This window comes from Erithacus rubecula (assembly GCF_903797595.1).
Source record: "Erithacus rubecula genome assembly, contig: SUPER_Z_unloc_2, whole genome shotgun sequence".
Taxonomy (NCBI): domain Eukaryota; kingdom Metazoa; phylum Chordata; class Aves; order Passeriformes; family Muscicapidae; genus Erithacus; species Erithacus rubecula.
The window spans coordinates 14,088,128-14,102,978 of NW_027635860.1; the positions used below are offsets into that span (position 1 = coordinate 14,088,128).

At 39.0% G+C, this 14,851-nt stretch overlaps 2 protein-coding genes across 3 annotated transcripts in view; both read right to left on the minus strand.

Annotated features, from left to right (window-relative positions):
• REEP5 (receptor accessory protein 5) overlaps positions 1-14,851 on the minus strand; it is a 235,022-nt gene that overhangs the window by 192,877 nt on the left and 27,294 nt on the right. The gene's annotated exons all lie outside the window — the stretch shown is intronic.
• MCC (MCC regulator of WNT signaling pathway) overlaps positions 1-14,851 on the minus strand; it is a 181,151-nt gene that overhangs the window by 139,130 nt on the left and 27,170 nt on the right. For both annotated transcript variants that reach the window (XM_079331242.1, XM_079331243.1), the window contains one exon: positions 13,134-13,345. In XM_079331242.1, coding sequence (XP_079187368.1) covers positions 13,134-13,345 — 212 coding nt within the window. The remainder of the gene's footprint in view (positions 1-13,133; positions 13,346-14,851) is intronic.

Genomic DNA, 14,851 nt, shown 5'->3' on the forward strand with positions numbered 1-14,851 from the left:
TTGTTTAAGCCAAAGTATATTTTCCCACTGGCTTGCGCCAAAGGCAGGCTTCAAAGCAAACAAAAGAAAACCTCAAGTATGCCAACTCTGCATTGCCAGGAAATAAACAGAGCACCCTGTGACTCAGTGAGAGAGGGGCCTGTTGGACTCAGTCCCTCTCTGTTGTTTGGCAGCTGACTGTTCATTCTCTCTCTTTGTGATTCAGTTCCCTGCCTAGGGCAGCAATGCTTCCTTGCCCTCAGCCTTGTTCCTGCCTCCTTTTTTAGCCTCTACAGGCAGGGAGGAAGCTGAACTGGGAGTGGGAAGAAGAATCTCTTAGCCTCCAGATGTTTTTTAGCCCAAGATGACAGTGTCAGTAGATGCCTTGGCACGGAAGAGGCAACAAGAAGTGGGTAACAAGATGGACAAACCTGACTGTCATAGAAACGACATCCACCACACACTTGTGTTTGAGACAGTGAAACTGGCTTGGACTTCCACTCAATTGCAGGGTACTTCTGATCCATTACTTATATACCTCTAAAGCATTCATGATGCACATACTGCTTATGATAAGTGCACTTGCACTTACAGATTCTTCCCTAGATAATTTCAGAATTATGCAGCAACAACCATTGGTGTGGCCAGTTTGCTGATTGTTGAACTAATAATCCTATGGCTGCTCTATTCCATTTGTTTATTCTCATTCAGTGTAGAAAAAGAACCACTGACGTACATCTTGAGATTCACTGAGGATTTCTAGTTTACTGATTGTATCTGAGGAAGCACTTAAGATTTACTCTATCACCTAGTGTGAAAGGATTCTTTTGGGACAAGTGACAACTCATCCTTCTCACCTGTACTTCTGAAAGTGTCACAAAATATGCAAAACACTATCACTGACATTATTTTATAAGACCTCTCCCTCACAATATGTCTCAGTAATTACAATAGTCTATTACTTACATTTACTGGAGCAAGTGTCACATTTAGCAGAAATGAATATTCCTTCCTTGTTTCAACAGCTGTAGAGAGAATACCACAGCATAAAAGTAATTATCTATTAAATATGTGCATGTCACATATTCTTCAGAATAGTGTGGGCCACTTTCTGAGATGCAGCTTCGCTCTGTATGCAATGTGCACCATTAGCTGATCACAATTCCAGGATGTATGAAATAAGGCCTTCTTGGTTGGTTCTGTTTAATTTGCTTTGTAATTGAAATGCAACTAATTGAAGTCCACTGAGCATTTAGTTCCTGTTTGTTTCAATATCATCCCTACAGTAAGAGCAGCATTCTGTACAATTCAACACACAAATAAATCACACCTATAAGTACTGAAAATCTACTACAAACAATTTCAGTATAATTTTTTTTCCTTCTCATTCTTGCACAAAACACACTTGCATAGTACCAAAGTCCAAATTTCCATGAAGAAAATAGCACTCAGATTAGCATGAAAGTTAAACTTGGAAGCAGAAACTCAATACAATACTTGGATAATGTTTCCAGAAAAATTTTCATTCAATATCATTAATGCACCAAGATTTAAGAGGGAGAGGCTGAAGGGGATGGTAGGTTCATGATACAAACTGTTCTCATTAGTGACAGTAAAGGTTGTGAACCTAGGTTGAAAGACAAAAATCCAACCCATTTGAAACAACTGAAAGTAGCCTTACACTGAAAAATGAAGCACTGTCTCTGAAGAAAACATGAGCAAATATTTTTTTCTTTCCTTCAATCAAACCATCTTGATTAGTCTGAAACAGATATGTCTAGAATAATATAATTCCAAAACAGCACTTCAATCAGTTACTCTCACCTGTTCACTTTTCCTCAGCTATTCAATCCACTTAAAAAGTCACATCTTTGACCTGACAAGTCTCATTGGGAGTTCACACCTGATCCTTCTTTCCATTCTCCAGTATTTCATGCCATAAAGCCACTCACCAACCTGTCAAACAAGCACTCTCTTTTCCTGTCATTTCATCCAAACCTATCGCATTCATTTGTATTCCTGCTGACCCTACACAGCCTCAGCATCAGGTCAGGACAGAAAAAGGACTAGGATCAATGTGTGCCTATTGTTTATGTTGGTGACTTGTCTGTGAGGACATCAAGAGGCAATAGCCATTTCTACAGCCGTCTAATTATCATCACTTTATTTGCTCCTTGCCTAAAAACACCAACAAGACCATTCTGTAAACTACACTTCATGCCATCATACTTCTGCTTAGCTTCCCTTCATAGTCCATCATTCCTCCAGTTATTAACCACAAGGATATTAATTCATTTCCCCTTCAAGTCCCTGCTATCTTGGTAGCCAACTTGTATTTCTTCCTGTTCATCAATTGTGAACTGAATCTCCTCCAAAAGTCCTCACTTTTATAGAAAGATTTGCCAGTACTTTCCTTCTAAGTCTCTCCTATTTTTCCCAATCTCTAAGTGAAATTTCCTCCATTCTCTCCTTACTCCTAACCTCTCTTTTGTTTTGTGTCTTGTCTTTCACGGGCTCTCATTTACAGCTCCAGTCCCCATTCCACAGTTATGATCATGTTTCTGCAAATACTCAGCAGCCCTTGAACTACACCAAGACATCTGCAAGTAATTATTTGTCTAACTCCAAGATTACTCTCCACTCTGACTTTCATTACCTCTGGCACCCTGAAGACTCAGCTCTCTAATCTAGAGTGTCCTGAACCATAGACCGATGATGATGTGAATTCCCACAAAGAAAAAGGATGGATCCTGGCCCCTGGATTACATCAGAACTTTGACACTTCATGTGCTTTGACACTTCATCCCCCACATAGCCAAGCATCCCATTTCACCATCTGCAGACAAGATCTCTGAATGTTTAACAGATGAACTGTTGGATAGTTTGGACTACATGTGTATTTACGTGAACACAAATATATTCTGATTTCACCCACTTGTGTATGTACAGTGTGTGATATTTGTATATATCCTGCACATATACAAACAAGTGTGCACACATATATACTCTCATACATGCGTGTACTCTCACTTAGCTATATTTATCCATCTGTCCATCTGCCTACCTACCTATATCTATTTGGATCCACTGAAATGTTTGACTTGAAATAGCTTCAATCCAACAAATTCTGGCAAATGCAAAGCAAGCATCTGAGAGATCCCTGCTTGAAGCTCTACAAGACTTTAGTTGGTGTGAGCATTTAAATTACAAGAACTTCAACTTCTCTGACCACTTTATTTTCACAGAAATTATAATTAAAATTACTTTAACAATGATATGACCTGAAATAATATATTGAAAAATTTTAGTGAATCAAAGCCCCTAGTTTTCAACCAGATCTATTTTATGATTAATGTAACTGAATTCCTACATTCTCATCTACATTCTTTAATTTGATATATTTTGTGTCCGCATAGTTTAGTAGTTGCTCATGAAGGTCAGCAAGTTGGTCTACAGATCACTTCTCAACTCTCTACCAGCCAGCAAATACCAGTATTTTCTTTTTTTTTTTTTTCCTGAAGATCTGGTATTTGTGAGTTTTTTCTCTCTGTGGACAATAAACATAAAATTCAAACTCTCTATTCTAACCTGGCATATAGATATGGTCTATAAAATTTGGGTTTTCTCTTATAATTGCTTTGCCATACACAATCTAAATCTCTCCAGTGACATTTTTCCTTTGTATCTTTCTATATTTAAGTTTCTCATCATAATCTTTGAGGCTACCTTACCTGGCTCCCTCATATCTACCTCAGCCTTCATACTTGTCAGTTCCATTTTATATTTTGAGGGACAGTGGACAACACTGTCCCTCAAAATATAATGCTTCAGCACTTATGATCTCTCTTTCTTGTATGTTTTTATTTGCTTCTAGATACACCAAGACATTTTTCTCAAGTCACATACACTTACTTCAGATGATTACAGAACTAAAATCTTCTTTCTTTTCAGGCCTCAGCTGGATAGTCCCTTACTTTGTTAATAAATTATTTGCTTAATGTTTTGAGTGTTTACTTTCAGATAAGGTTCTATCAACCAACTAAACTAAGTAAAATAAACAACCCAATGTCTCACATTAAAAAATCTTGTTTGTTCTGCCTTAACGATTCAGAATCCTGGCACAAGATAATTCATTGCTATGAAAAAATACCTGCCATCCATGCAGGTGCTAAAGAAACAGACTTTTCCCTCCTTTTCTATAATGCATATCAGAAAATTAGTATTTATGTAAAAAATTAGATTCAAACAATAATATGCACTTGTAACCTCTTAAAAATTCAGACAACAGAAGGATCCCTAGCAAGTCAGGCTCCTAAAATTAGTTTCATGCAGGTAAATGAATACAAAACTCAGTGCAGGAAATTACAGATGGCTATTTGGCTTAAAGGCATGAACCTCACTTGAGTACATCAGTGGGGTGAGCTTATTTCATTATGAACTCTTCACAGAACAGACAGTGCCCTTCCTGAAAAACAAAGTTTACTTTGGTTGCTTCCTACCAGGAAGAAAGGTGGAGTGTACTAATTCACTGCAACACAGCTACAATCATAAACTGCCTCCAGATGAGAAGTGATAATGTGGATGTCTAGCCCAAAATGCAGCAATTATGCTGAAACAGTTTTTCACGTGAAGTAAGAACAGCAAGCGCAAGAGAGCACATGTGTGTAAGTTCTCCCCTCCCATTTTTGCAGTTCTAGAACCAAAATAGTCTCCCAAAACAGCTGTGCTGACAACCACACAATTCTTTTGAAAACATCACATCATGTAGAGAAGTGGGGTACTTTAACAGTGGCAGGATCTTGCACAGCCTCAAGTCAATGTCTCAGGCCAGACAGTGGCAGAGAAACAATTCCAAGGATCAGGAGCATCTTGATGAATTTTGCTGTCACTGACAGGTTTCTATGGGAACTCTGCCTTGCCTCTCTGGGTTGGCAGGATAACAGTTGATTATTCCATTTTAACTAAACTAGCATTGAATTGCAAAAGCACTTAAGGGAGTCCATTTTCAACTGTGCACTGCAGTTACGATTTTCACTTTAATCACCAAAATCCTGTATTTCATGTGAACAAAACACAAGGGTGTAGTGTACGTATAAGAAAAGTGGCAGTAAGTTGTCATCTCACCTTCTTATAGAATGAGGATACACAGAAGCTCGGCATTGCAAACTTAAACACAAGTCAGCAGCTCACACTCAGAGAACAGGCAGAAAATCTGGTAGAAAAGAAAACCCTGTGACAAGAGCTGTGTGGTAATCTTTCTGGCACACCAGAACCCAGGAGCATAATCTTGCTCCGCCAGACTAACTCTGACCCTCAGACTCAGCTTGCCACTGCTAATAATAATAATAATAATAATAATAATAATAATAATAATAATGTTTAATAATAATAATGTTAACACTATATTCTGTATAGGTGTGTGCAATGATGCTGGACCAGGTGAATTGCTCTTCATTTCAAACAACTGGGGGGAGGGGGGGGTGGGGGAGGGAAATTTGGAAAATTAAAAAAATCTGAGCACCTGCACTGGAGCCAGAGCTTCCTTGAGTACAGCAAAGAAAATGGGATATGTAAGGAAATTATCTGAGCAATGAGGGGAAAAAATACAAAGTCCTTGCAACTAAGTTAAATTAAATGTTTTGAAACCTTCAAAACATCTACTTAAACACAAAGACCCTCTTTCCTACAATACCTGATTGCCATATGCCAGTTCACATATCCAATTACAACTGCAGAACTAGGTCAAAACCCATCAGTCTCTGCACTTCAACTTTGTCATATGCTTGTAAGAGAGATTGTTCGACTGTCATGTAAAAGATCCAATTAAAAGCCTCCGTCAAAAAGATCTATTAATAGTCTGCCTGAACAAATGTGACCTGTGCTGACACCCATCACACTGTGCTATGATTATCTGCAGATGAAAATAGTAGCAGAATTAAAAGGAGAAAAATTTAATTTGCCGTTTTCTCACCACTGTTATAATGCTAGAAATTCAAAAGACAGTGAAAACTACATTTCACATAAAATAAATTAGTCCTGGCAGATCTAATCCATTTTAAGAAAAAACTAATAACTGACAACAATTTTAGAGGCCTACAGAAGCCAGGTTTTTGTAAAAACAAAATGCATAATCCCATTACAGCTGATGCCTGCTTGAGACAAACAAGGACCATTACAATGCTGGCTTGAGATCAAAGAGCTAACAGCTTCCCACACCCCTAAATATAAAAAACGTCTGTCAGACAGAATTGCCTTTGTGCCTGCTTCTGGACAAGCCAAACCTCCTGAATCTATATTCCAATAATCAGTTCTTGCTTTAATGGAATTCTTGGATTCTATTTTTAGCCCAGCAGAAAGGAAACGATGCTTGGTTTGGAAGCACATGCACAGAAGGCAAGGTTATCCTGGACACAAAGCTTTTGTACGAGGCTCAACTGACCACACCACCAGAATCTTCAATTTCAGGCCTTTCCATCTATTTCAGTTCCAACTAAAGGGATCATTAGGCTGCATTTTTACAGCAATCATTTTTATTGTCATGAAAAAGAAATAGCAGTAGAAATTGCATAAAGAATATGGGAAAAACATGGCTGAGAGTGGAGAAGAGGAGGAGATCCAGCTCCTGTGGTGTATCACATGTACTGGTTCCCAAACATGGAACAGAGTCCCCAGCCAGTAACTCATGAAAAAAAAACAGTATCTAAACAAGCAAGCAAATTCCAACACACCCCACAAAGTGTCTAGGTACTGGATAAATTCCTCAAAATACACAAAATCTAAGTATTTCCTATCCACACTTGCCTCATGTGGAGGGGCTAGAAAGGTATTACCCAGTCCTATTCAAAAAGGAGTGCCTCGAGAACATGGGATACCTGATGCTTTGGGGCTCATTTCCCTGACTGTAACGGAAGGCATGGGGAAGATGAAGCAGCATAGCTTCCCACACTAAGGCAAAAATAAAATTATTTCAACACAAAATAGATTTGGAGAGAGACATTAGGATAAAAATTGGTCAGACATGGTCAGAAAAGGACAAATCAACATTAATGAGTTCTAAAACCATAAAAGCATCAGAAATTAAATGAGAAATTTTGATGTAGATTCTCATTGACAGCAACATCAAACAAAAGTAGCCTACAAACCAACCACAGAATTCCCTTTCTTACAGTCCAGCTCTATTTTCAGACTTCCTTGCTACTTTCCCTTTAAAGATCATTTCCCAAAAGAATTTCCACAGGATTCTCATTTAATTTACAGCTAATGCCTGTAAATTAGCAACAGAGAAAATGGTTCACATTTAGGACAGATACAAGAGTATCCCTAGACTGCCACAAATCCCTAGAAAGCCCTTTTTCCCTCATTCCCTGCAAAAGCAGCTTTGCTTTTGTTGGCAACCAGACAGCCCTTCCTGTTTTTAAGGAATATAAAGTTTAAAATCTACATTTACTTGCTCAGTATAATGAGCCCAAAATGTAGTCTAAAAAAACAAAAATCACAGTATATACACAAGGTGTACATCTTTCTGGGATGACGAATAATGCCATGTTTTTGAGCAGTATAATTTTTAATCTCTAAGCACACTAACATTACATTGACTTGTGCCACATAAAAACTCCCACAAATAGGATGAACAAGCAGACATTCTTTATCATCAGGTAATCTGAATTTCAGTCTTTGTGATGATTGTTGGTTATGTAGGCATTTGTCCTGATAGTCACATGGAAAAGGACAGCAGAAATATCAGCTGGCTGTCCAACAGTCAAGGTAGGAGGTAGGGTAAGATGTAACAGAACAATTGATGTATTGTCAAATTGCCTGAAGTGCTGGAGAAAGGATCAGACAAAGAAGTTAAATTCAGCACTTTGAATTTCATCACAGAATATCACATGTGAACATATGCTACACACCAAGCACCTCTGAGATATTCTCCTGTTAAAGTACTAAGTACATTTTATAACATCAAGGAATTACAAGAAATTATTACATGCTCAATAACATGACAGCAGTATGGAATTGACATGTAAATCACTTAATTTGCATTTACATGTACCTCAGAGCACATAAATATTTATTGTGACTCAGGATGAAGCAGGGCATTAATAGTATTTGAAGTAGTTATCCAGAATGAGCTGCACTATATCCTGACATAAATGAAAACACAATGATAATACTAAGTGTGCTCTTTTATACACAAAAGCTATTCATATAAGTAGACCACAGCAAACTGGGTTTGCCTGATTAAGGAGTAGATTCAGGTGGGAAAGGAAAAGTCAGGTGTTCCTGAAAAATGCAATAGTGACTTTTAGAATACCATTGCTCAGTATAAACTACGTCAACTAAAAATAATAGCCTTCTCAAAACAGTGGTTCTGTCTGTCAAAACTTGCAGCTCAATGCTCTTCAGGAAGGAAAATTAGCAAGGCAAACATTCACTGAGTCTGACTAATGAAGAGGTATTGCAGTAAGAACACCTATTGTCAGCTAACAATATGATGCTCCTAAAACAAAGACACTGAATTCTTATCTGCTAATGATCATGCTGAGAAACTAATGCTAACACAACTATATGTTGATTTGTTTGCACGTATATTTTAGTTTAACTTTGTGCTTTACAAACTTTAGGGCTGTGCACACAACAGAAATGGTATCTGCATTTGATAGAGAGTAAGAGTCATAGATAGTCATAGGCAGAACTAAATCTAGTTTAGTTGCTTTAATTCTGCTATACATAAAGCATACTTTGTCACACAGATGCAAATAAACAGTCCATTCCCAAGCCCAGTTATATCTTCAGTACTTCCAGATGAGTTATAGACACATGCAAATCAGACAGGGGAGATAAGAAAGAGCATATACCAGAGCAGTTACAAGAAGATGCATTAAGAACATTTTTGTACTAGTTTGCTGTTTGTTCTTGATGGAGACATTCCAAAAACCAGTTCCTCTTGAGATGAGAAGTGCAGATTTGGCAAGTGGAGCAGTCTGCACCAACACCCTCCCACCTAGACACATTCATCTTGCATTGACAGCCCTGTACAAGATAAAAAGCAGGATTATGCACATTTTGTGGTTGGCCAGAAGAGTGAGATGGTGCAGGAAGTAATTCTGGCAACTCTGTAAATAAGCCCTTCTCTCTGACTAAGAATAACCACATCTGTGGCATGGCTGCTTTGAAAAGGAAATAGCAACACAGCCTCCTAAATGGCAGTCATAACAAAATTCTAACACACTCTGCTCTCAAAAATACAGCTTTACCCTTTCCCTCTGCAAGTCAACTGTATTCTCATCAAATCTTTTCAAGTAAAAAAGACCTGGCAAGGAAGGTGCAGTCAAAGAGGTTCTAGTATAGCTGGAGTGTCTTTGGATGGAAAAATCAGAGATGAAGCTGTTCTGGATCTTACCAGACCAGGGAATGGATAGTTAAAAAACCATCACGTATCAACACACTTGGGGTCATATTTTAAAGATGTAAGATCTTGGTGCAGAGACTTTCCTCAGCAGACCAGATGTATTTACATCTGATGATAATAGACCTTATCATCATGGCAAATGAAACAGACCCAATGGGTTTTTATTTATGTAAACATAGTTACTTCTGACAATAAATATATTCATCTTCACACTCAATTTAGGCAACAGAAACCAACATTAAGCACACATACATGCATTACCATTTATATGTACACATTCTACTAAAAAAAAAATCAAATGTATTTTAATCACATGCAAGGAGAATATGAAAAGGGAATTAAAGCAAATCTTATTGCTTCTCCTTATTAAACTTCAGTGGAATTTTAATGTGAAATATGCCCATCATATTGAGATATTGCCTGTGTGATTTTTTCAGAGAACAGCAATACTTCTCCAGGAACAAAATTCCATCCCTCCCTGTGGAACTGTAGGGTACATACTGAGACCCCATGGCTGCTCCCAAACACACACATGCACCAACAAATCCTTCAAAATACTTGTATTCTTTTCTGTCCACAAAGAAGATTTATATTATGTACAACTCCAACACACACACACACACACACACGGATTCCTACTGGCACAAATAGGTACATCATCAGTAAGTGGTGACAAGTCATGTGGAAGGTTAATATTTCAGTCATAAATGCTGGTACCAAGGGGAAGAGCTACAAAGAAGAATATATTCTTAGTATTTAAGAATAAAAATGCAAATCTGGAAATCACTGGAAGATATTAAAACTCTCTAAAGATTACAGAATAAATTATTCTGGTAAAACAAAATCTCAACATGGCTTAATAAACAGAATTATAGCAAAAAGACGAAAAAATGAACAATGATAGAAACATATGCAATAAGTATAAACAGCTAAATTTCAAATAGCACTGTTTCAAAAATTGCATCACTTCTCTGATGACGAACAATGCTTCAGAACAGGCATTATGTTTTGAGAAAATACTGTAGAGCTGCATGCCCCCAAAATTATAAAAATGCATTTTAAAAAATCCTGTTATAAAAGCTAGGTAAAGTAGACTGATGTTTATTTAGCTTTTGCAAGTTGAAAATCTAAATGTTAAGGACAGCATGGAGACCCTCTTTCTTGACTGAACATAGATTATACTGCAAAAGTACATAATCACCAAAAGGATGCCTTTAGCCTGACTGTACAGTTAAAAATCAAAAGGAGGCTAAAATAAGGCTACCAAAAAGCAAACCAGGACATTAATAACAACTAATAACATTTGATTAATTGAGTTCAACTTATAAGAATGGGAAAGCTGAGATCTGTCATTTCTGAGAATGAATGCCAGGGACCAGCTTGCTTGTCATTGTGGCAAATGCTACTCAGTAAAAGACCTGAGAAAGAGAAGGAAGAACCTATATTAAATCTCAGCTCTGTTTATTTAAATTTAGACTGGAGAAAGCATGCCCCATACTATTAAAAACTGTGGAAAGATGAATAAATACTGAAACCCAAAGTAAATAATTCTCTCAATTTTCTCCTGCTCCTTTCTCTCTCCATTTTAATAAAGCCAAAGCAAAAATTTACATATGACCCATGACACCAGTGCTCAGCAGGAGTCAAAGGAAGATGTTATTGTGTTCATCTACATATAAATGAGAGATTGATTACTCTACTGTGGCTTTGAAAAGTATAGAAGAAATACTCTAAAGCATAAGTATAACAGATTAAAACAAAGATCAGGCATCTTTCATGACAGCAAGTATAGAAGGATTTAGAGATCACTGAATCATAGAATATACTGAGCTGGCAGGGACCCAGTCAGGATCACTGAGTGCAATTCCTGACCCTGCACAGAACACCCCAAGAGTCACACCACGTGCCCAAAAGCATTGTCCAAACACTTTTTGAACTCTGTCAGGCTGGTGCCTTGACCACTGCCCAAGGGAGCCTTTCCTGTGCCCAACCACCCTGGGGTGAAAAACCTTTTCCTGATGTTCCTCTCCTGACTTAGAAAGCCATGAAACCTAGGAATCTGTATTTTTATAAGCTTCTGCATTTTTATATTTTATTAGATTTCTACATGTCACAGCAATGCAGTATCCATCACATTGTGCGTTCTCAAGTAACACTGTATACTGCAGCTACCTATCATATCTCTGTAAACATGTAACAGCAGAGAACTTCTGAACCATCATTGTAAAACCATTAGCAGTTACAGTTAAATTGTATTTCTTGCCTTGATGATGAGAACATCACTCAAGGCAGCATCACATGTTTTACCAGAGAAATAGGATGTTTTGTTTGTATTCCCTCTTAAAAAGAGATATTATATTGGATGGACCTGATTATTCTTTTACAAACCTAAATGTTCTCTTTCTCACTTAAAATTGCTCTCATTTCCCCACAAGTAATGGAATATACAAACAAAGCTTCTAAATTGCCTATAATCTCTCAATTCTCCCATATTATTGTCTTTATAATACATGTGTGCCTGCTTGTTTTCTGCTTTTTACAGTTCCCATATGCTTCTGGACCAGTTCATGGTTTAATCACAGCTGATGCCTTCTTATTCTCCCTAGGAAAAATGAGGACACAATTCCTTTAAGAAACTATCAACTCTCTTAAATTAATTTCCCTCTTAGGTAAGTTTTAATACCTACTTTTTTTACTCTGCATATGGAAACAGGTCCTGTATCAGATCATGTTTAAAAACCTGGATAAAACAAGAAAGCTTTTGCAAGCATTATCAAGATACTTTTCTTTTTCATTAATTTTCTTTTTAAATAATGTGGCTTGAAGACACTGATTTTCCTCTGTTGTCAGCAATCACTTCTATTTGAGTAGGATGATGGACCAGAGAACTTCCTGAGGTTTCCCTTACAGCTTGAATTATCTTATGGTATCCTGAACTAAGAATCTATTTCATTGAGGTCAAGCATGCCAATGGAGAACAATTTTTTACATTAAAAATTTTCCACTTTCATTTTAGCATCTTTCACTTCTTCACCTAAGCTTCTGTGCAACATGAACCAGAACCATGCTGCAAAATAGGTGGTCTTTTATAAGATGCCTGGGTTAAAGTTAAAACACAAACACAATCCCATTACAAATGGTGAAGAAGCTAAAAAAAAAAAGTCTTACTCATTCAAAAGTGTCACCCAAATCACAGTTCCACACTACATCTTTCTCCAGCCAAAACCAGAACACAGTTATGTGGGCTTTTTAAAATGGAGAACAGTATTTGCTTCTAGAAATATAAAAGAACACCAAGGGATTAAAGAAAGTACCAAATAATTTAGTGGGCAATAATGAAACAACATGTGAAGAATTCTGCTGAACAACACTTTCAACTAATCTGATACACTTAAAATTAATTGGGAGGACATTTTTATAAAATCTTATTCAATTAAATTGTATCCATTAGGAATTTCAGTTTGACCATTCACAGATTCCTACCTTTTATGACACAACTTGGTTATCAAGCTTGGAAACACTATAGACTACACTATTGCTAAAATCACACTGGTTTTCTGATAAATAAAGTAAAAATTGTTTACATAAGGACTGTAAGACTAGAATAAATATGCTTCTTCAAAAACAAAACAACAAAAACCCTCAAACCAAACAACAACAACAAAACAACAACAAAGAGAGAAAAACCAATCCTCCTACTTAATAATTAAAAGCAGATTAAAATGTAAATGCAAAATGCACTTACAGTGTTGGCAAGTTCTACGTAGCTTGTTCCAACAGAGTTGCTACAATTCGAGGCCTGGGCTAGAAGTTTTTGCAGAGCAGCCTGTTGAGTCACATTGCTTCCACCACACTCCAACACCTTTTGTAGAGGAAAATGACTGTGGAGGTCTGGACTCTGAAGATCTCTTGCTCCTGAATCATATTCCCAGCTTTCTCTGGCTCCTGATAAGGCACCTAAAATGCAGAAAAGGAAAAACTTTCTAGTATGGACTGTGTTTAAAGAAAACACAGAATCTCTCACCTTGGAAGGCACCCATGAGGATCACTGAGTTCAACACTGTTCCTCACAGGACTGTCTAAACCTAAACCACATGACCAAGAGCATCATTCAGGTGCTCCTTGAATTCTGCCAGGCTTGGTGCTGCAACCACTTCCCTGGCAAGCCTGTTCCAGTGACCAGCCATGATTCCAGAGAAGAACCTTTCCTTAACACCCAGTCTAAAGTTTCCCTGATGCAGCTTCATTCCATTTCCTCATGTCCTGTCACTGCCCACCAGAGAGAGGAAATCAGTACCTCTGGGGTCACTCCCCAGCCTACTCCAAGCTGAGCAAACCCAGCAACCTCAGCTGCTCCTTAAGAACTTTCACCATCTTGATCTACCTCTTCTGGACACACTCCCATAGTTCAATGCCTTTCACCTACTGAGAAAAAACCCAAAAATGCACACAGTACTCAAGGTGCAGCAGCAACAACACAGTGCAGGTTAGGACCACCACCTCCTTTGGCTGGCTGATGATGCTGATACACCCCACAACGCAGCCCTGGCTGCCAGGGCACACTGCTGACACGGGAATAACCCTGACCATCACTACAGGAAGGAAAAAAGCAAAACCTCCACCACCATTACCGCTCATCTTGCATATGCTTATAATATCACGGAAAAAATGCTGTAAAACTTCCAGTGCATAGGTGAATTACTAAATTACAAGATTCAGAAGGAAAACTAAAAGCATGTGCATATGTTATTTAGTACACTGCAAAACTTGTGTAATTTACAACAGCTAAGGACCATGAAATGAGTACCAGTAACTTAGGTCAGATTGAAAAGCAGCAGAGATCAAAGACTAAAAGAGGATGCTGGGGGTTGGGTTTTCTTCTCTTTCCTTATTACCTGTGGAATTTCCCCCATTGAATTACCAAGAGGCACTGATGGCTGAGTGCTTGAGATATTGGGAAGGGGGAATCCCTCTCAGAGGGAGGGCAGGGACACGGTGCGATTAGGAGCAGGTGAAAGGAGAGCGGGGCAGCCGCTCTCTCTCTCTGGCTCTTGGCTTTGGAGGAGGAGGCCGCTGCTGCCGCCCCAGCCCGGCCAGAGCCGGCAGTGCTGCTGTCCCGCACCCTGCCCTGCAGGAGCCCCGCAGCACCGGCCCGGCCCTGCCCCAGCTGCTGAGGCGCGGCCTCTCTTTCCCGTCCCTTCCCTCCCGGCCCTGCCCCAGCTGCTGAGGCGCGGCCTCTCTTTCCCGTCCCTTCCCGCCCGGCCCTGCCCCAGCTGCTGAGGCGCGGCCTCTCTTTCCCGTCCCTTCCCTCCCGGCCCTGCCCCAGCTGCTGAGGCGCGGCCTCTCTTTCCCGTCCCTTCCCGCCCGGCCGCCATCGCCGCGCCACAGCGCCCCCTGCCGGGCGGGCACCGTGGCCCCGCCCCGCCCCGGGAGCCGCCGCGCCCCCTGGCGGCCGTGCCGGGA